The following is a 23,897-nucleotide window of genomic DNA, read 5'->3' as shown; positions in this document are numbered from 1 at the left end:
CTTTGCATTGTCACAAAACTTGTGTGTTTCATCAAGAAATTCTGCGTTTGCTTATAAAACATTCACATTCACTCAAGAAACTGTTACTTTTGCGTTTAATCAAGCATTTTGCATCCTTCTTTGCTCACAAACTGTTGCATTTTTATTCGTTTTTACAAGCTGAAAGACAAGTTAATTTCCGTTTGGAGTGACAGCATGCCACAGATTCTGTTCATAAAGTGTTAAATTGCACTAAAGTGCATCATACATCATTCTTTAGTCGTTTAAGGGTTAAATCTGTGTTTCTTCTCTAGTTGCGGTATCAGAAGTGTCTGGGGAAGTCTGGCTCCTTGACTCCGCCCCCTACCGACTCAGTCACCCGCCGCGTAACGTCCAGCGTCAAGCGCGGCGTCCAATCAATTATAGACACTCTGAAAAAGAAGCCCGCCCCCGAGGTTCCCCACCAATGACGGAGCAGAACGGCTGTGACAGACAGCAGGTGTGTGTGTGTGTATTTACTGATGCAAACGAGAAGAGAAACACAGGCCAACATAACAAATAAAAGAGGAGGAGCGAGATGAATGAGATGTCGTCTGCGCGTAACTGCGCTGAATGAAGCATGCGTCTGCCTTACACTAACACATTCTCACTGAAGTATTTTGAGGGCGTCAGTGTTCATGTGGCACTGATCCAGTCACGTTCAGATCAATGCAAGTCTTCACACGCGTGACCTGGATTCAGTGCGTCTCATTTCAAACCACACACACACTCGGGAAATTGGATCCTTTGAAAAATGTTCTCTTTCCCCAAGAAATTTAGAGTGAATTTTCCGCTTTTGGAAAGTGTGTAAAATGCCAGAGACTCACGGCCTGGCTGATCTATCATCTTTCATCATGATGTTCAGTGGGAATATTGTCTGTCTGTAACATCTGCTCAGTCTGATACTGTAATGAAGAGCGGAACGGGGATTTTCTGATCACACAAACACTCCTTTAGTTAAACATTACGGCCTGAAAGAGTCTCTGCGCAAGTACGCAAACACAGACGTGAACGCTTGGCACATGTGTGCTGCTTCTGTACAAACTCAACATGATCCTGTGGTGAAGAAAGACCCAAGTATTAAAAACTCATTCAAATATATAAATGACATTAATCTAGATGTTTTTGTTCAGATGTCCAGCTAAAGATGCCAAAGTTAGTCCATTTGTTTTTTTAAAAAGAAACCGTTTCTTGAACCTTTAGACACAATGTATTAAAGTGTTTGTTTAATTTGCTCCATCAGGCTTTTATGGCTCATATAGTCTGATATAGTGAGAAAATGGAAAAAAACAGCTCAGTTTTATTCAGCAAAAATATGAATCTGCTGCAGATGCTGAAATTTATTTGATGAAATTCTGATGCAAATCAATGAGGTCTTTATCACAGTACAGCAGATACTGACATGAAATGATCTAAATATCAGTCGTCGCTCTGTATCTCTAATAATATGCCTCAATAAGATGAGATGTAAATGATTCAAACATATAATGCAATGCAATGCTGATTGAGAGATGAAGAAATAAATGCTCCTCAGAAGATGTGAGATGAAGATCATTCCTCCGCTGAGGAACAGAGAAAGTAAAGCTTCTGGAAACAAACGCTCCTCAAAAGATCCTGATGATCAGATTTGAGACTAAAAGTGATTGATGGAGAATCAAGTAAAGCTGAGCTGCTTCAGTCCAGTAAGAGTTCATCTGGAGATATTACTGCAGTTATTCTGATGTTTACTTGATCAAAATCAGTCGAGATTTGACACAAAAAGACATGTGAAGCATGAGATGATGCTGGACGTTTGTACAATTACACTAAAAGAGCTTTAACTGGTAAAAAAGAAAAAAAGAAAAAGATATTCAACATTGTAAAATGTGGTCAAAATACATAGATTTAATGCTAAATGTTTGTTTAAAAAAAAGGTTAACAAAATGCAAATAAATTAATGTTGAAATTTTACTTGATGTTGAAACTGCTTCACAATATCAATGTTGATTTAACCTTGATCATTCCCATCGAATAGCTGGTTGGACCCACTTCAATGTTTTAAAGTGAGAAAACCCTCTTATTTTGGTGTGTAACATCCACTTTCATAACTGCATCAGTTTTTAAATGGTAAAATAAAGTCCCATGCTTATTTTTTTCATTAAGAAATGCCACATTGTGAAAGTAACCTTAAATCTCAACCCCATCTAAAACCATTTCTCCACCGTGACTCCTTAAGAAACTAGAGAATGTTGATTTGCACTAATGCCGGTCGTAACGCTCCTTTGTAGCAGAGCTGAAGATGCAAACATACTTGCATTGCATTATGAATAGTGGAACGCAGTGATGCATGAACAGAGCTTGCTTTGCTAAGAGATGTTGCGTACTTGCGTAGAGTGTTTCAGACGCTCACACATGAGGAAGCCCTGCTAAAGAATAAGCTTCAGATATCAAACAAACACAGGAATGTTATTTCTCACAGAATGGTGTTTTAAACCAGATCCACCACTAAAGACACTCATTTTTACACCATATTAATGTATCATGTTGTGGAAATAAATGACATCAAAACAAAAGTGTCTCAGCGGGTTTTATTTGCATGTAAACTCAAGTGACATTGGAAAATATGCATGTTTTGATGGCAGTGACACTCAAGTTTAGTAATAATGAGTTAGTAGGCGTTATACAGATATATCTGGGATTAAGTCTTCAATATTAAGAAAGAGAGTGAAAGAATGACAAATGCGTGTCAGAGCCACGGCCGCAGATGATTCAGTCTGAACGGCGTTTGGGTTCGAGGGAGAGCTGGTGTCGAGTTACGCAAATGCAGGTTTGTGTGGGCGGGGCTTGGTCGGGCAGGAAGGGTGTGGCTCCACCTCTGAGGAAGAGGACCGTCGCTTGGCAACAGAACAGGAGGAAACGTGACGGTCGTAGGCCGGAGCACTTCCTGTCGGCCTTTGGGTGGTGCGGGAGCCGGGGAGGTGTGATCATCATTGGTGGAAACCACAGCCGTGGCCAAACGAGTCAAAGTTTTACGGTACAAACTGGAGAAAGGGGCGGGGCTGGGGGCGGAGCCTGTCCTGGAGAAACCGCTCTGAGAGGGACGTTGAGATCTAGAGGGTTTATCTGCGGAGATACAGAAGTAAACAGAACTTTGGTTAGTTTTCCTCAGTAGTTTACTCTGGAAAAAATGTTAGGATTACACTGTGTCCTAACTACACACAATAAAAGGTATCTTTTCCATCTTAATCAGAGGTTTTGTCCTAACCAGCTTTGATGGCGAAATGGCCCAGATTGCTTGTCACTGGAATAGTCACGTCGCGTGTTGTTAGGACACTGTGTTACCAATTAAATCAAGCTAAATCTAATGTTATGTGTATTTGTTAAATTGCAGTAACCGTAGTGTGCTGGACTCGACTGAGTTCTGCTGTTCTGACGACTCAATGTCGGCTCTGAGCTGCTTCCTTTCATCTCACGGTTCAAAAATTCCGCCACACGTGATTGGTTGCTCTGTGTGGCATGTGGGCGTGTCTTCACAGAGCACTTTTGATTGGCAGGTGCTCTGCGAGACCGTCGGCCCCGGCTTTCTTTCTTGATTGGCTGGTTCAGCTGGAGGCCGTCTAACAGGCCTTTGGCCGCTGCACGAGCGAGCACTTCCTGTGGCGTTTCTATCACTTCTGGTTCAGGCTGTGCAGGAGATAAACCAAAAAAAAACAAACAAAAGAATGTCTGAAGTGTATTTGAAGCATTGTGTTGTATATGTTCTGAGGAGTCTTTAGATAAATACATCTGACAAAAGCATAACACATAAAAACCTGTTGAACTGCACTGTATTTACAAAATATATTTTAGAGCTATATTTATAGATTTATATATTACACACACACACACACACACACACACACACACACACACACACACAGTGTGTGAATTAAGGCTGGTCACCCCAGAATGGAGGTTAAACAGGGGAGAAGCAGAATAATGCCACATCTGATCCATAAATCACATGCACACAAACACATTCTCATCTTTCTACTTCAAATAATAAATCATTTCAGTGGAAAATCATACAGCATTACAACGAACAGCAGCGTGTGTTTCTGTCTCTCAACTACTGGATAAAAAATTTAATTAAAAAAAGGCCAAAAGTTAATAATAATAATAATAATAAAAATCAAAAGGTCAAAAGGAATAGTAAAATAAAAATAAATAAGTTTGAAAATCTTTTTTTTCCCCCTGAAATATTTGAGCTAAATTTTTGTATAACTTTAAAATGCATAAAAATAAATAAATTATGGACAAATGCATAAAATATCTAAAATTGTGAATTGTGTTGAACTGTGGGGAAATGCTTCCCGAAATACTTTTGTACTGTATTTTTTAGAACTACTGTAAAAAATTAAACAATTTATACCAAAGGCCAAATGATGATGATGGTGATCATAATAATAAAAATAAAATAAAAAAACACAAAAAGGTGACATTATAATAGTAAAAGTTTTGTAAAATATATTAACTTTAATTTTTATTTCCCTGAAATATTTTTTGACCTAAATATCTATATTTTAAATATCTATAGCGCCCAACTATATTAAACTTTTCTAATTTTTCAGGAAAAAAAGTTAGTCTTGTCTTTGTGAAGCATGTTGGATCTGTGTGAGTGTGTTTCTTCCAGGGTCACTGCTGTCTCAGCACCACACACACACACTCTTACAGTGAATAATTCAGCTCGTGAGTGTGTGTGTGTGTGTGTGTGTGTTTGAGTACGTGAGGTTTTGCCCTGTTGATGCTAACACATGCAGACATGAGGGCTGAATTATTCAATACGTCCTGCCCTCTTCCTCCTCATCACACATTTACTGCCCGTCCTGTGGTTCTGATGCGGCTCCGGCCCCAGATTACGCTCATTATGATTGTCCTTTAGCTGAACACGAGGTCACACACTGAAACGGACTCTCATGATCAGAAACAGAGCTTTCTTTGGTCTGAACGCAGCTGAAGACTTTATTAGTCCCAGGTGTGACTGTACAGATGCATCGTAAAAGCGTGTGTTACGGGAGGAGGGTAATATTCCCACACACGTCTAATAGCCTTTTTATGAGACCTTTTTAAGTGAACGACAATAATCTTTATTAGTGGCTTTTATTGGTCCTGGCAGGAAGGATATGGAGCTTGATGATGTTTTCCTGACTGTCAGCGCAGAATAAATATGACGGATCGCAGTAATCTAACTGGTCGTATATGAATGGTATGCATCACGTCGTTTGCTGGAGTTTAACTTTGATCCAGCAGGAGGCTGATGGAGTCTTTTCTCTCTTTCAGTCTCTCTGCTGGGTTATTTTTAGCTGCAGATGAAAGCAAAGGGAGGGAAAGACGGGATTCCTCAACAGACACAGCAGGATTAGTCAATGAGAACACGGACATGAGAAACAAAGAGCGTCTCCATCAAACCCCAGAGAAACTCCTCCCAGCATGCTTTGAGCATACACTAGCACACAAATAATCAGCCTTAAAGAACCGTATCCGTTCCAGCTCACAGACCCGCTCTCTCAGATTATATTATTACTTTTAATGATTATACACTAGCACACACATAGAACAATATACAGAAATCTGGCTCAAAGATAGTTCAGGAAAATAAATCAAAATAAACATTTTAAATATTTGAGGTATTTTACTACTATTTTGGCTTAGTATAGTCAAGATCAAAATATAAGTTATAGATTTACAAAAAAGGGCTAAATTTTTCAGAAAAATAAAGCAAAATAAAATATTTGAGATTTTATTACTTTGATTAGTGTAGTTTTAAAAATCAAAATATTAATATACATTGAGTTTTATTATATTATTGTTCAAAATATATAAAACTATTTGGCTACAAATATTTCAGGCAAAAATATATATTTTTGTTATCCAAGTACTATTTTTGGTGTAGTGTAGTTTTAAAATCAAAATATATAAATAGTTCAAAATATATAAGATGTATAAATATACAAAATTGGTTAAAAGATACTTAAGAAAAATAAACATTCCAATATTTACATAAATATTTTAAATATATTTAGGTACTTAACTACTACTCTGGATAATTTCATGTTCATAATCACCCTGGAGTGCTCAAAATTGTGAATATGAATGGGAATATACTTCAGAGATATTTTACTCTGAATAATTTCTAGGGGTGCCAATAATTGTGTCCAACGTGAGAAACATTTCATAATGATATTTCCCCCCATTTTAAATTCTTATTATCCAATGAAATTTCTTATTATCCATATATAGTTTCATATATTTTTTGCATTTGTCAGATGCTGTTACATAGAGTGAGTGTTCAGAATATATATGTGTTGATTTGATAGTGTCTAAACACATCAATAGTAATTGTCTAGTAACCACAAACAGCTCGATCAGAAATAATAACTGTTTCCTCTCATTACAGGGCTATTTGCTATAATGCACAGTGTATGACCAGATCTTTTCAATGGGCCTGACCTTTTATCTTCTTCTTTACTCATTATTTAATTACATTCTTCTACACCACACAATGAATTAAACATGCAACGATGAGATGTGACAGCAGTGTAACATACGACTGTCTGAAACATCGCTGCATACTGCATAATTATTTTTTAAATGTAGCATATAGTATACTATATAGTATGCAAGTATCCCATTCTGACAAATATTTTTCTTTCAATTTAACCACATTTCAAGTGCTTTCAAACACACAAATGAGGGTAAAACATATGATGTAATTTGTTTTTAAATGCTGAACTAAAAAATGCTGATTTTCTTCTGAGTTTCTGATCAGATGATCCAGGTCAAATCACACTGAGTTTATTCTCATTTATGTTCTCAACTCTCACTTTGTGTAAATACTTGAGTATTTGGTTTTGGGCCGTTATGAGGGTCAGTAATTGTTTTTAGGAACGATAATGCTGATGTTCAGTACCTCTCGTGTGAGCAGAGCTACAAAACAGCCGTTACTATGATCTGATGCTTCCAGTCTGAAGAATCTGGCCTTCATCTCCTCTGATTCCTCATCATCTTCAGTGATAGAGTCCTGCAGGAGACTCGGAGAACTCAACCTGACACACACACACGCACGCACGCACGCACGCACGCACGCACGCACGCACGCACGCACGCACGCACACACACACACACACACACACACACTTGGTTATGCTATGGCTGGCACTGTAGTCAGTCAAGCAGGTTATAATAAAACAAAAACAAAAAGTCAACATTACTTCATTTTTGATTTCCTTCCTATGAAATTCAAAACCACATTGATTTTGAACCAGGAGTGTCTGTCCACTCATTTGTCCTCCTCTTAAGATCATTATGTTAGACTTTATCCAATGGTATATATATATAAACAATGCTATTACGGACACAATATCGACTGTTTTTGCTCTATTCTGCCAGTGAAAATAAATCCAGAGTGACAGCACAACTTTTGCTGGTAAACACAGTTGTGAACGATTCAGCGTTAAACGAATCAGGTGAGCCAATCATCCATTTGAGAAACAAAATTGCATACTTCAATACTATATAGACAGCAAAAAAGAGATGTGAGCTAAGTAGTGTGTCTAAATGTCTGAAGTATTCATAAAATTCTGAAGTGTGGATCTTCTGAACACTTTACAGCTTTGTGACCCTGGACCACAAAACCAATCATAAGGGTACATTTTTTTAAATTGAGATTTATACATCATCTGAGGGCTGAATAAATAATCTTTCCATTGATGTATGGTTTGTTAGGATACAACAATATTTGTCTGAGATACAACTATTTGAAAATCTGGAATCTGAGGGTGCAAAAAAATCTAAATATTGAGAAAATCACCTTTAAAGTTGTTCAAATGAAGTTCTTAGCAATGCATATTACTAATCAAAAATGAAGTTGAGATATATTTACGGTAGGAAATTTACAAAATATCTTCATGGAACATGATCTTTAGTTAATATCCTAATGATTTTTGGCATAAAAGAAAAATGTATAATTTTGACCCATACAATGTATTGTTGTTTATTGCTACAAATATACCCCAGCGACTTAAGACTGGTTTTGTGCTGCAGGGTCACTTCTGTGAAAGGCAGTGAAGCGATGCAACTGATTCTGGAGGGTCACAACAATGATAACATGATAAATGAAGCACATTACATTAATACTTTATAGAACATACTTGAACAGTCAGGCAGTAATTATATTTTGAGAAGAAGCACTGATTCAGAGAGTAAGAGATTTCAGACGCAGCCAATCACCTGCATCGCTCCTCAATGAATCAGCCGTTTGAGTGAAGGACTCAATGACTCACTTAAGACAGTGGCTTGTTTCATATTTAGAGTATAAATGATTTTTTCAAACATTTCATTATTTCTTTATTCAATATGTTTTATATATAAACATTTTGCTGAGATTGATTTGAGCCCTATAGAGTTTTTCTATTCTAATTGCATTTATGGAATAAAATTTACATGAAAGGAAATGCATTTAAAGAGATTCAAAAAGTTGCCCTTATTAAAAGGAGGCAAATATTTCCCCTTAAAATGGAAAAAAAAGTGATTGTCTTTCATGACTTACAGACCTGGGATTGAATTTTCATTAAATCATCACTGAATTCTGCACGGTGTCATTTTGTCCTAAAAATGTCAGATTTGTCTCTCTGTAAAGTGAGTAACACCAGAATCTGTGTGAACTGCTCTGATCACTCAATGCAGCACTGAGACGTGAACTAGAGAGACGTATCACTCATTTATCTGGAAACTATGAGTGCAGCTCGACTCCTGTCTGTCCTCCTCCAACAGGGCTGCACGATTAAATCTAAATATATCACGATATGGCCTAGTGCAGTTATTAAACTGAATAAATTAAAATGTATAGTGAATCTGCCTTCATACAGCTCACTTTACTGCAGGTCTGTGCTGCGGTCTGCTTTTAATGCACTGAAAATACTAAGCACATCAGCTTCATTTCAACATTATTCAGTTTTAGACCAAGGTTTACTTCATTTGCAAGTTGCTTTGGATAAAACGGTTTGCTAAATAATTAAACGTACGTAAATCAAAGCAGATTTCTAATGAGAAGTCGATGAAAACTGGTGCCATTTACACAAGAAAATGTGGAGCTCTTTCTTCAGTTTTTGACAAAATAGAGGCCGGAAGATTTAAACAATGCAATGTGAAAATGAAGAAGTTAAAAAAAGTAGGTATTACATCTGTAATATTACAAAACAAAATAACTATTTTAATGAAAAATAAAAAGAAAATGTCCAACTGTTGATAGTGTGAGAGAGCTGGATTCACTTTTGAGTCAGTGAAAACCAGCTAATCTAACAAATACGCTCAAGGGTAAAAACCCTTCAAGAGTGACTCTCTACTGCAATTTGTGAGCAAAACAGGAGTTAAAACAGATCAGTGCTAGTTTGTAGTTCTTGCTGGACATGAGGTACTTTTATGAGGTACGTAACAGCATGCATTTCAGTTCTTTCTGTCTTTGTTAACTGTGATGATTTAGCTCCAAAATCATATCTTGATGTTCCATTATATACAAATCTTTCAACACTTCAGCAGGATCCACATTAGGGATTTTTCTGGGTCTCTAACTTATCAGTAACCATCTAACTATCTCACACAAAATAGACAAAAGAGGTGAAATGACATTACTGCAGATTAAAGAAACACTGATTTATGAGAGAGCTGATATTGTGAGTGAAGACATTCCTTCAACACTGTCTGCTCCTCACTGAACACTGAGCTTTATACTCAGCTGCTCACCGTCCGCTGATTGGAGCACAGGGAGAGAGGGGCGGGGTTAATTATCACTGCACACAGCTGATTGGTTAATCATGACTAGCTCAATCTATCCAGCCACTTAAACACACACACAATTTGGGTCATTTAAGGGTTGTATTTAAATCATTAAAAATGGTTTGATGCTATATTGTTTTGCAGAGAAAAATATTTTAATTTGTCAGATGCCTCATAAAAATGGGTTGTCCCTTACACTACTTCTATTATGTTTATTTATTTATTTTTTATTACTTCTATTTCAGAATAAAGCAGTAATTGATCATCAAAAAAAGAAATACAGCACCAAGGTTCATTACACAGTACTTCTAAAGCAAGCATTAACATGAGTAATTTATGTTAATTTCAAAATGTACTAATAGGACATTATTAAACTTAAACGTTGTATCTGCTAACATTTGCCTGAGCTAGGTTAACAAAGATGAATAAACACGGTAACAAATGTATTGCTAATCGTAGTTAATGCATTAACTAACGTTAACAAAAGGACGTTTATTGTAAAGCATGACCTTCGCAGATGAATCAAGCGTCTCTGTCAGTTCATGCACATCGAGGACCGCAGAAATGTGCGCAGCTGCAAATTATTGAGGCGACCAGGATCCAGCACACAGTTTATGTATTTCTTTCCACAAAGGACGCATGTTTTTAGCGGATCAAACACTATACCTATGCTAATATGATGCTTCAAACACACTTGCTTCAGAAGTTTCTGATCCATAAATCGGGGTTCACTTGTAGACGGTGCGGATCTATTGCTAAGAATTTTACTTTTTAAAGTAAATTTATCTGATGTATGTTTGCTCCACTAGGCTATTTTCAAATTTTACTTCACAAACGTGTGCATTTTACTATTATACCGTTACGTCGTAAACATAACATTGTGGATGGGACTAACAGAAACACACGAATCATCATTTTGACAAGAGCATGATGATATGCTACGGAAGCGTATTGCATTCACTTGAGGAAAAAAAATCTACTCTGTTTTTCTGAATTAACGAGTTAATTATCTCAGAATTACGAGATAATTTTTCATTAAAAAAAGTTTTCGCTCTGTTTTTCTGACTTAACGAGTTAATTATCTCAGAATTACGAGATAATTTTTCATTAAAAAAAGTTTTCGCTCTGTTTTTCTGACTTAACGAGTTAATTATCTCAGAATTACGAGATAATTTTAATGAAAAAAAAAAAGTTTTTGCTCTGTTTTTCTGAATTAATGACTTAATTATCTCGTAATTGTGAGATAATTAACTCGTTAATTCAGAAAAACAGAGTAGATTTTTTTTCCTCAAGTGAATGCAATACGCTTCCGTAATATGCACCTATAGGAAGAGGGAAAACTAAGAAACGACTTGTAATTGACCATGAACACAACCTTTTAATATTCTTAATAAATATATAAAGTTACAGTGAAATAAGATATTTATTATTATTATTTAATAAATTACATCTATTTGGAAAATGACCAACTTCTCATTGGGTGGGCCACAGATGAAAGTGGGTGGCCCGGGCCCTTAGCTACGCGACTGGTTGGTTCCAAGCAACAATTTACTTACATTAGACTAGTTTTTTTTCTGAAAACAAGACAATATTTTTTCCTTGTCTAGAAAATCCTTCTTGATTTAAGAATTTTTAGATATTTTGGATGGAAACAAGAAAAAATTCCAAGTAAGAATTTTTTTTTTCAGTTTATACACACAAGATACAAATATAACACTATAAAAATTACATAAAAACTTGTTGAGGAATTATTAGTGATTTATTTGGTGTTATTGTTATTTCATAGCTTATTAGCACAATGCACTTTCATTAAAAAGAACATTATTAACCATCCTTTTATTTCATTCTAACTAGTAAACTTTTAGTAAACTAGAACTAAAAAAGACTGTTTTTGCCCAGAATGAAAACAATTTGTTTTTAGCATTATTACTCAATTCCCTTTTCATTTTCAAGTACACAGAAAAATGATTTTGTGATCACGAGACAACACCTTTGAGATGTCCGTTTATACGCACGCACACACACACACACACACACACACACACACACACACACACACACACCTGTAGGGCAGCGCTGTGGAGTGATTCTCCTGTGTTTGTGAGAGGACCATCTTCAGCACCTCCTCGTTCTCCTCTGGGTGAACAGAACAGGTGGAGTAAAGCACCGCCCGCACCTGAGGAACTACACACACACACACACACACACACAAGCATGAGCAAAACGATTGTTCACACACACTGCAGAGAACCATTGCTTTCTGTTCACTGACAGACTACAATTGATTCACGCCGGGCATTAATTAATGCTGTGTTAACGGGAATCTGCAGGGAGGGACTGCAGCGTCTTCATGCTCGATAACCGCTGATGAACGGATCACACACACACACACACTGGATCAATATGACATAAATCATCACAGAAATGATGAACGTCGATACATGGAGGCATGTTCAAATCACTCAAACCTCTGGATCTGCTCTAGTTCACTTGATGGGTTTTTTTCTAGAAAGAGATTTAAATGTCATTTGGTTTTTGTTCAATTGAGAGATTTAAATATTTGTCGATTTTGTTCTAGAAAGAGATTGAAATGTTTGTCGATTTTGTTCTAGAAAGAGATTTAAATATTTGTCGATTTTCTTCTAGAAAGAGATGGAAAATTTGTCGATTTTGTTCTAGAAAGAGATTTAAATGTCATTCGGTTTTTGTTCAATTGAGAGATTTAAATATTTGTCGATTTTGTTCTAGAAAGAAATTGGAATGTTTGTCGATTTTGTTCTAGAAAGAGATTGAAATGTTTGTCGATTTTGTTCTAGAAAGAGATTTAAATATTTGTCGATTTTGTTCTAGAAAGAGATTTAAATATTTGTCGATTTTGTTCTAGAAAGAGATGGAAAATTTGTCGATTTTGTTCTAGAAAGAGATTGAAATATTTGATGGTTTTGTTCTAGAAAGAGATTGAAATATTTGTCGATTTTGTTCCAGAAAGATATTTAATGTTGTTTGTTTTTTTGTTCTAGAAAAGATGTTAAAATGTTTCCCTTTTTGTTCTAAAAAGAAATTTAAATGTCATTCAGTTTTATTTGATTAAAAATTTAAATGTCACTTGGTTTTGTTCGAGAAAGATTTAGATGTCATTCGGTTTTGTTTGTTAAGAGATTTAAAGGTTTTGTTCAATTCAGAGTTTTTAATGTCACACACTGGATCAATATGACATAAATCATCACAGAAATGATGAACGTCGATACAGGGAGGCATGTTCAAATCACTCAATTCACTTGATGTACACTAGCACATGAGTTTGAACTCGTTCAGACCAGTGGTGTTACAGGAATAAGCTGTAAGGTGTGACACAAAACAATAACAATATTTTATTTACTTATTTTTACTAATTCTTTCCGCCAAGTACCAGAGTTCATTATTAAAACCAAAGGTTGTTTATGGTTGCCAAGTAATGCAGAAACCCAGCTAACAGGGAACGTTTTCAGAACTTAGGCTAACTTTCCGGCAAGATTTTCTGAAAGTTATGAACACGTTCTTCCAGTAAAATTAATAGAAGAGTTATCTTGTCTCAAAATATTTGCACAAACATATTATTTACACATCATTCATAGAATATTTATTTTCCTTAATTTAGTTCTAGTAAGAGATTTAAATGATGTTTGGTTTTGTTCTAGAAAGAGATGTATATATTTGTCTCTTGTTTTAGGCAGTGCTTGAAGAGGGCCGGCACGCACCAGTACGCAGTACTTCTATAGTTTAGTCTTTAGAGAACTTGCACTTTTTAGTGCGTACCGGCACTTCTGACATGTTGCTGGTACTCAGAGTAAAATCATCAGGGTCTGGGAGATTAGGCTATATGATCCCATATATGATTAGAAATGATATAGAAACTATGTAAATCACAGTACCCAGGCAGGATCACCTCTCATCTCGACCAATCACGTGAATGAACGCAAGCAGAGTCGGTCTACTTCATTGTGTGCTGTGCGAGAGCATGTCAGGTGAGGCACACTAGAATAATAATTAATTATTGATTACTCATTTGAATCAGTACTTTATAACGAAAATCATATCTTTGGATTGAGCGATTTTAATGTTGATTGGTTTTGTTCTAGAAAGAGATATAAATATTTTGTGGCTTTGTTCTAAGAGATTTAAATGTCAGTTAGTTTTGTTTTAGAAAGGGATTTAAATATTTGTTGGTTTTGTTGCAGTAAGAGATTTGAATGGTCAGTTTTGTTCTAGAAAGAGATGTAATGTGGTTTGTTTTTTTGTTCTAAAAGGACATTTAAATGTAATTCAGTTTTGTTTGTGTAACAGTGACAGAAGCGTGAGGATCCATGTGCAAGCTTTTGCCAGACGTGGTCAACAAACACAGACAGGGTCGAAACACTAGCAAAGACGTATGGCACAGGCAAAACACAAGAATATTCCGAGGGCTGGCTTTGGTCATTGACTGGCGAACAGAATCTAGAGGGCTTGACAAGAAGAGTAAGCCAGAAACACGAGCAATAGTCCAGACGAGGTACAGACAGAGTCCGAGCAGCGAGACAAGGGTTAATCCAAGGTACACAGGCAGGAATCAGGAAACAAGGCAATACGAAACGACTAAACTAGAACAAGACTTCATTGTTGGCTGGTTTTGTTTGATTAAGAGATTTATAAATAAAATAAAACTACTAATGAAAATAAGGTAGACGTGAAAGGTGAAGAGTCTGAGGCTCTGGCATACACCTGGAGAAAGTAATTAAGTAACTTAAAAATGGATGGTTTTGTTTTTAAGCAAGTATCTGTATTTGTTAGTCAAATACGAATTTCTTTTAGAGGTATTATTAAGGAAGTATTTGGTATAATATTTTATGACTCATCCAGATTTACCATTTTAGATCATTATTTAATTGTGTCTGGACTCATTAGGTAAGCTGAAACACACAGACACACACACACACACACACACACACACTCACACTGGACGGCGCGCTGCAGGACTTTCCTCTGCTGGCACATGAGCGTCTGGAGTTTCTCTGGAGAGACTGAACCCTGGGACAGATCCAGCATGATCCGCGGGTCTGAAACCGGTCCAGAACAATCACATGTGAATGACGCTCAGAGTCAGTGTTCAGTATGATGAGTGTGTGTGTGTGTGTGTGTGTGTGTGTGTGTACCTCTGCTCTCCTTCATGATATAATCTATAGGGTTGCTGAGGGCAGAAAGGGAGCATGCCGGCATCAGAAACACCACACTGATCTTTTGCAGACGCGCGTCAGAGACGTCCAGAGACTCAAGAGAGTCTGGAAGCAGCTTCACATCTGAAAAACACACATTTACTTTGTCTTCTAACAAAATGAATCTTTCTGACCTCTACATTCTAACCAAGGACTAACCAGCATCCATCTGTTATTATGAGCATGTATTTCATGTTTTTTTTTTCATATAAGGAATATTTATCCATCTTTCCTACAGTTCACTATAAATATTTAGCTGCCTAAATTGACTTTTTGTATGCTAAATTAGGATTTAACTTTTATGTGTTATGCTATATAGTTTCTCTCTCTCTCTCTCTCTCTCTCTCTCTCTATATATATATATATATTAGTTTTAGTTATTTTAGTACATCAGATTAAACTAAAAATGAGAAATATAAAGGTTTATATACACTGAACAAAATTATAAACGCAACACTTTTGTTTTTGCCCCCATGTTAAATTCGCTCCATACCGAACTCAAATATCTAAGACTTTTTTTATGTACACAAAAGGCCTATTTCTCGAAAATATTTTTCACAAATCTGTGTTAGTGAGCACTTCTTTGCCGAGATGATCCATCCACCTCACAGGTGTGGCATATCAAGATGCTGATTAGACAGCATGATTATTGCACAGGTGTGCCTTAGGCTGGCCACAATAAAAGACCACTCTAAAATGTGCAGTTTTATCACACAGCACAATGCCACAGATGTCGCAAGTTTTGAGGGAGCGTGCAATTGGCATGCTGACTGCTGGAATGTCTACCAGAGCTGTTGCCCGTGAATTGAATGTTCATTTCTCTACCATAAGCCGTCTCCAGAGAATTTGGCAGTACATCCAACCGGTCTCACAACCGCAGACCACGTGTAACCACACCAGTCTAGGACCTCCACATCCAGCATCTTCACCTCCAAGATCGTCTGAGACCAGCCACCCGGACAGCTGCTGCAACAATCGGTTTGCATAACTAAAGAATTTCAGCATAAACTGTCAGAAACTGTCTCAGGGAAGCTGCATGCTCGTCGTCCTCATCGGGGTCTCGACCTGACTGCAGTTCGTCTTCGTAACCGACTTGAGTGGGCAAATGCTCACATTCGATGGCGTCTGGCACTTTGGAGAGGTGTTCTCTTCATGGATGAATCCCGGTTTTCGCTGTACAGGGCAGATGGCAGACAGCGTGTATGGCGTCGTGTGGGTGAGCGGTTTGCTGATGTCAACGCCGTGGATCGAGTGGCCCATGATGGTGGTGGGGTTATGGTATGGGCAGGAGTATGTTATGGACAACGAACACAGGTGCATTTTATTGATGGCATTTTGAATGCACAGAGATACCGTGACGAGATCCTGAGGCCCATTGTTGTGCCATTCATCCACGACCATCACCTCATGTTGCAGCATGATAATGCACGGCCCCATGTTGCAAGGATCTGTACACAATTCCTGGAAGCTGAAAACATCCCAGTTCTTGCATGGCCAGCATACTCACCGGACATGTCACCCATTGAGCATGTTTGGGAAGCTCTGGATCGGCGTATACGACAGTGTGTTCCAGTTCCTGGCAATATCCAGCAACTTCGCACAGCCATTGAAGAGGAGTGGAAAACCTGATCAACTCTATGCGAAGGAGATTCACATGTGATAAATACAGGGATATAGTTAGGCTGACAGAGAAGATTTTAGAACTAGAGACATGCATCCAAACTTTAACTGAGGACAGTAAGAATGTGAGGGCTGTAGATATGGCTTTGGATGCAACTAGCTCAGGGAGTCCTGTACATTGTTCGGTTCCGGTTGAGCCCGTTCAGCAGGGCAGCTGGGTGACAGTGAGGTGGCATAGTCGCAGGTCAAAACACCGCTCTTCCGTTCTGATCAGAACATCAAACAGGTTCTCCCCACTCAGTGACGCACACACTGAGAAACCTGATGAAAGTGCTCTAGTTATTGGCGATTCTATTGTACGGAACGTGAAAATAGAGACACCAGCCACCATAGTCCATTGTTTACCGGGAGCCAGAGCGCCTGACATCCTGGCAAATTTAAAAGTGCTGGCTAATGCTAAACGTAAATTCAGTAAGATTGTTATTTACGTCGGTGCTAATGATGTTCGATTTCGCCAGTCGGAGATCACTAAAAATAATGTTAAAGAGGTGTGTGAACTTGCAAGTACGATGTCAGACACTGTAATATGCTCTGGCCCGCTCCCTGCTTCCCGGGGTGACGAGATACATAGCAGACTGTCGTCACTCAATGGCTGGATGTCTAAGTGGTGCCCACAGAATAACATAGACTTTATAGACAATTGGACAAGTTTTTGGGGCAGACCTGACCTGTTGAAAAGAGATGGTGTTCATCCCTCCTGAGGTGGTGCCGCTCTTCTCTCTAGAAATATGGCACATAGTCTTAGAGTTCGTACTTGACTAACTGGGGCCCAGGTCAGGAAGCAGACAGACTGGCTAAACCGACCGTCTGCTAGCCGCCTCACGTCACAGAAGTCAGTTAATTCTCAGCACATAGAGACTCTTTCACCTAGATATCACACTATAGAGACTGTGTCTGTTCCCCGAACTAGAAAATACAGTAAACGTCCAAACCAAATTAAGAGTGACAATCTAATTGATGTTCAACAAATAAAAAATGTTTACAATACAGAGAAACAATTGATAAAGCTTGGCTCACTGAATATCAGGTCCCTTTCTACAAAAGCACTTTTTGCTCTGTTTGACAGAAACATGGCTAAACCAGATGAATACATTATTTTAAATGAGTCTATCCCCCAAGATTACTGCTATAAAAATGAGCCACATCCAAAAGGTAAAGGTGTTCCTACAATTCATAGCAATATTCTCAGTATTTCTCGGAGGGCAGGCTTTAAGTATAACTTGTTTGAAGTTATGGTGCTGCGTATAACATTATCTAGAGAAACACGTGTTAGTGATAAATCCCCTGTGATGTTTGTACTGGCTACTGTATACAGGCCACCAGGGCACCACACAGACTTTATTAAAGAATTTGCTGATTTTCTATCTGAGTTAGTACTGGCTGCAGATAAAGTCCTAATTGTTGGTGATTTTAATATCCACGTCGATAATGAAAAAGATGGATCAGCATTCATAGACATTCTGAACTCTATTGGGGTTAGACAACACGTTTCCGGACCTACTCATTGTCGAAATCATACTCTAGATTTAATACTGTCACATGGAATTGATGTTAGTGGTGTTGAAATTCTGCAGTAAATCGATGATATCTCAGATCATTATCTAGTCTTGTGTAAACTCCATATAGCTAAAACTGTAAATTTTACTCCTTGTTACAAGTATGATAGAACCATCACCTCTACCACAAAAGACTGCTTTGTAAGTAATCTTCCTGATTTATCTCAATTCCTCAGCATATCCAACAGCGCAGAAAACATGATGATGTAACAGAAACTATGGACTCTCTCTTTTCTAGCACTTTAGATACAGTTGCTCCTTTACGCTTAAGGAAGATCAAAGAAAACAGTCTGGCTCCGTGTTATAATGAGCACACTCGCACCCTAAAGAGAGCAGCCTGGAAAATGGAGCGCAGCTGGAGGAAAACAAAACTAGAGGTATTTTGTATAGCTTGGCGGGAAAGCTATCCTACAGAAAAGCATTAAAAACTGCTAGATCTGATTACTTTTCGTCTCTTCTAGAAGAAAACAAACATAACCCTCGGTATTTATTCAATACAGTCACTAAATTAACGAAAAATAAACATCAATAGGTGTTGGCATTCCCCAAGAGCACAGCAGTAATGACTTTATGAACTACTTTACATCCGAGATCGATACTATGAGAGATAAAATTGTAACCATGCAGCCGTCAGCTACAGTATCGCATCAGATAGTACACTATAGATCCCCTGAGGAACAATTCTACTCATTCTCTACTATAGGAGAGGAAGAATTGTATAAACTTGTTAAATCAGCTAAACCAACAACATGTATGTTAGACCCTATTCCATCTAAACTACTAAAGGAGCTGCTTCCAGAAGTCATAGATCCTCTTTTGGCTATTATTAATTCATCATTGTCATTAGGATATGTCCCCAAAACCTTCAAATTGGCTGTAATTAAGCCTCTCATTAAAAAAAACGCAACTTGACCCCAAAGATCTAGTTAATTACAGGCCGATCCCAAATCTCCCTTTTCTGTCAAAGATACTAGAAAAGGTAGTATTCTCACAATTATATTCCTTCTTAGAGAAAAATGGTATCTGTGAGGAATTCCAGTCAGGATTTAGACCGTATCATAGTACTGAGACTGCTGAGTTACAAATGACCTACTTCTATCATCTGATCGTGGTTGTATCTCTTTATTAGTTCTACTGGAACTAATAAAGTTCTACTTATCTGACCGCCATCAGTTCGTATTAGTGAATGAAGAGGTATCATATAGATCACAAGTGCAGTACGGAGTACCTCAAGGCTCAGTACTAGGGCCGTTACTTTTCAGGCTTTACATGTTGCCCTTGGGAGATATTATCAGGAGACATGGTGTTAGCTTTCACTGTTATGCTGATGATACTCAGCTTCAAATTGAGAAACTAACAAAATGCATAGTCAATATAAAAAACTGGATGACGAGTAACTTCTTACTGCTAAATTCAGAAAAAACAGGTGTTAATTATCCTAAAAACCCTACATGTAATAATCCAGAACACTATCTAACACTTGACGGCTGCTCTGTCATTTCTTCTTCATCAATTAGGAATCAAGGTGTGCTGTTTGATAGCAATCTTTCATTTGAAAGCCATGTTTCTAGCATCTGTAAAACTGTGTTTTTCCATCTCAAAAACAGATCTAAATTGCGACCTATGCTCTCAACGTCAAATGCAGAAATCATCGGCGGAGGCCGGGACACCTGGATGAGCTCCGGGGACATATCCCCAGTGAAGACCTCAACTTAAATACAATAAAAATAAAAGAAAATAACTAAAAATATACTACATAATACTATTATTGTTAGAAATTGCAACAATATAAAAAAGAAATAAATACATTTATTCATTTAAAATTTTAATTAAAACAATAAGTAAACAATAAATAAACTATTATCTCAATTGTTTTCTCCATTCTGTCTCAGAGGGAGTTTTGGTTCCTTGCCGCTGTCGCCTCTGGCTTGCTCAGTCGGGGACACTTAATTTCTAGTGATTATCGTAAATTTGATTTCACAGATACTATTTAAACTAAACTGATCTAGACAATGACATCTCTAAATTCAATAATGAAATGCCTCTAACTGAAAATTGAGTGTTTAATCTTATTTTTATACATTACTGACACTCATACTGTTAAGTGCTTTAACACAATCTGTACTGTTAAAAGCGCTGTATAAATAAAGGTGACTTGACTAATCATGCTATCTAATCAGCATCTTGATATGCCACACCTGTGAGGTGGATGGATTATCTCGGCAAAGGAGAAGTGCTCACTAACACAGATTTAGACAGATTTGTGAACAATATTTGAGAGAAATAGGCCTTTTGTGTACATAGAAAAAAGTCTTAGATCTTTGAGTTCAGCTCATGGAAAATGGGGGCAAAAACAAAAGTGTTACATTTATAATTTTGTTCAGTGTATATATATACCTGTGTATATATGTATTTTTATGTCTTTCAGTTAACATTGATTTCAAGCAACAAAAATGTTCTTTTTATGGTTTTGATTTCAGTATTACTTAAGTATAGAAAGAGATTCAAATGTCATTTGGTTTTTGTCAATTGAGAGATTTATATGTCGTTCAGTTTTGCTCTAGAAAGAGATTTAAATATGGTTTGGTTTAAATTGACTTAATAATAACCCTGATATAGTGATATGATGTAGATTAACTCAAAATATCTCAGTAATCACAATAAAAAATGCTTTTGTTAGAAAGACATAATTTAGTCATGAACCATTTTGTCTTAGTGAACATCCCCAAGGGAGTTATTTCTCCTGATTCAGACCTCAAGAGACGTGTATTAGCATTTTTTACCACAGAAATATACCAAGGTCACACACACACATGCACGCGCACACACATGTATGAGTCAAACCTTCAGCAGTGTCTCTCTATCATGGTCCTGGAGGAGCTCATTTGTGCATTTACATTCATGCATTCAGCAGAAATGTTTATGTAAAGCAACTTTAACTGCATTCCATATATACATTTTTATCAGTTCCTGCATTCCCTGGGAATCAAAGCCCTGCACCTGCCACTGCTTACATTACAGCAAATCAGGAACGCACAAAATGTACATTATATTCACATTTATTCATTTAGCAGATGCCCTTATCCAAAGCAACTTACAAATGAGGAACAACACAAACTATTTATCATAAGAGCCATATCATGTAATAAGAGATATATCTGCATCATATCAGTAAGCTGAGTGTTGTGTGGAAACCCAAGTAATCATTCAGATCCATTGGTTTTAACTCGCTGTGTCCCAGCGGTTTCTCTCCTGTTATTATGAACATACTTTCTCATTCAAATAGAGCATTTTTTACCTATAGTAGATTTTAAAAAGAATATTTATCCATCTTTTGTACTGTACATTATAATGTTGTGTATTTATATTAATATATAATGCCTCGCTCTCTCGCTATATGAATTTTAAATATAAATGTAAATGAATTTTCATGAATTTATAATATGTAGCTACTGTGTATATATACAGTATACGACGTGGAGGCCAAGAACCGATCCTTTAAAATCCTTTAATGCACGGTAAGCCGTTGATTATCCCGCTTATTCCATGGTCATTTGCCAAGTTATAGACAAGTTAAAATTTGACTTGCTCTTTTCAGCGCAATATTTGACCGAATGGGTAAAAATGTGTTATTTTCATCAGTTAAGGCTCGTTAGCGCTAGCATTCTGCTGCTTCAAATCAGACATAGAGATGAAATAGTGCGGTAAGACCACATTTATTTGAATTAATTATAGCATTTATTTAAATTAATTATCAATCGAGAGAGAGAGAGAGAGAAAGAGTAAGAGAGAGATGACAGTTGTGTGTGCGTTACCTGTGTCTACGCATGTGTCTCTCTACAAACAATTAATTACATCAAAAACAGCGATTTTACACCTCGTTGCTGGGGAATATAATGTAGCGATCTAGTATCTAGGCTATTTTATTATTAAAAATTGCGGGGAAGCGTTGACAACAAGTTTATGTGTGTGCGCATGATCACATCTCTCTCTCTCTCTGTGTGTGTGTGTGTGTGTGTGTGTGTGTGTGTGCGCGAGTGATGTGTGTGGGTTTGTGTGCATCAATCAAAGCAGCACATTAATATAGAACAGTAAACTGACTTGGAACTATCTGCCAGTCAATCAGAATCCAGTATTCAGACAGACCATGGAATATATATATATATATATATATATATATATATATATATATAAATGTGCAGTATATGTTTATACATACATACACACACATGTTGTATATACTGTATATGTCAGCTCTTACTCTTGCTGCCCAGTTTGGTGAGTGTGTTCTGCAGTTCGTCTGTCTGTGACTGCACACCGTCTCCCAAACACACGATCACTGCACTCTGACCGCGAGCGTCTGACTGAGACGTGTGTGTTTCTGCTTGTGTGTGCGCAGACGCAGCCACTGCAGACACGTGTGCGACCGTCTGCGCAGAAAAACAGCCGCTCATCAGGACGTCTCCACCATTGGCCAGCAGGGGCCACAGAGCCCAGGGGCCCACACAGCATGACTTATCCTACAAACACACAACACACACCGTCACACACCGTCACACACACACACATACACACACACACACACACACACCTGTATGATGAGTCTGCCGTCTCTCAGTAATCTGCTGTTGGTCAGATCGTTCTTCACACTGCTGGGAAACACCAGCAGGTCGTGGCAGTGCGGGTCCTTACAGAAGGTCCGTCCTTCCAGCTGCCCGACAGATTTAACACAGGAAAAGCCTGATGTGTGTAACACTTCACTGACCTCCTCCAAACTACACACACACACACACACACAGACGATGAAATTAAGTGTCAAATGTAAGCCAAAAGCAACACGACAGAGACGAGAAATCAGTGTGTGTGTGTGTGTGTGTGTGTGTGTGTGTGTGAGAGTGTGTGTTTGTGACGTGAGTGTGCGACCTCCAGTGCTGGTGATTGGATCTGTCTACAACTCAGTGAAATTTACAGCCACACACACACACACACACACACACACACACACAGTGTGTGAATTAAGGCTGGTCACCCCAGAATGGAGGTTAAACAGGGGAGAAGCAGAATAATGCCACATCTGATCCATAAATCACATGCACACAAACACATTCTCATCTTTCTACCTCATAAACAATAAATAATTTCAATGGAAAATCATACAGCAATACAAGGAACAGAGATGAAAACAGCAGCGTGTGTTTCTGAGCGTCCCACAAATCACACTGCAAAAACTGATGTTCTTCCTCAGAATTTCTGTCTTGTTTTCCAGTACAAACATCTGAACATTATTAAATCAAGATACATTTACTTAAGATAATATGTCTTGTTTTCTACAACAACACAAAATAAAATATTTAACCGTTAGTCAACCAGAGGAGGCTTGGTCTACCAGTTAGTCGCGCAGTTGCAGAAAAAAAATAAATAAAATAAATCAATAATCCACATTGCAGTCCGTGACGGACAGATTGTTAACGGCTGGTCTATGGTAATACAGTACATCACGCAGGACATCCAAATGCTCACCTATCATTCATCGACCTCAAATATGGCTTATCACCTGAAATAGCCTATGTATGTATTAGCAACTTTACATGGCCACTCAATCTATTATTAACCTAGAGAAATG

At 37.5% G+C, this 23,897-nt stretch overlaps 2 protein-coding genes across 3 annotated transcripts in view; one reads left to right on the top strand and one right to left on the bottom strand.

Moving 5' to 3' along the window:
- LOC306853053 (amyloid beta precursor protein binding family B member 2-like) overlaps positions 1-2,561 on the top strand; it is a 30,590-nt gene extending 28,029 nt beyond the window's left edge. Inside the window, exon 14 of one of the 2 annotated variants that reach the window (XM_079390223.1) lies at positions 294-2,561. In XM_079390223.1, coding sequence (XP_079246349.1) covers positions 294-449 — 156 coding nt within the window. In that variant the 3' untranslated portion in view covers positions 450-2,561. The remainder of the gene's footprint in view (positions 1-293) is intronic. The other variant, XM_079390222.1, reaches the window with a different exon arrangement.
- An 8-nt stretch (positions 2,562-2,569) lies between these two features.
- On the bottom strand, positions 2,570-23,805 carry LOC306852894 (putative methyltransferase NSUN7; the record flags this gene model as incomplete). The annotated part of the gene is made up of 9 exons (XM_079390015.1): positions 2,570-3,120; positions 3,393-3,681; positions 6,947-7,082; positions 11,874-11,994; positions 14,781-14,882; positions 14,979-15,122; positions 22,536-22,794; positions 22,866-23,049; positions 23,795-23,805. 9 exons carry the CDS (start codon positions 23,803-23,805, stop codon positions 2,744-2,746), a joined length of 1,623 nt encoding a protein of 540 aa, XP_079246141.1. The 3' UTR covers positions 2,570-2,743.
- Between the last annotated feature and the right edge of the window lie 92 nt (positions 23,806-23,897).

Source organism: Barbus barbus, assembly GCF_936440315.1.
Source record: "Barbus barbus genome assembly, chromosome: 33".
In the NCBI taxonomy this organism is placed as follows: Eukaryota; Metazoa; Chordata; class Actinopteri; order Cypriniformes; family Cyprinidae; genus Barbus; species Barbus barbus.
Note: the sequence above shows the minus strand (reverse complement) of the source record. Positions and strands in the feature narration are given on the sequence as shown.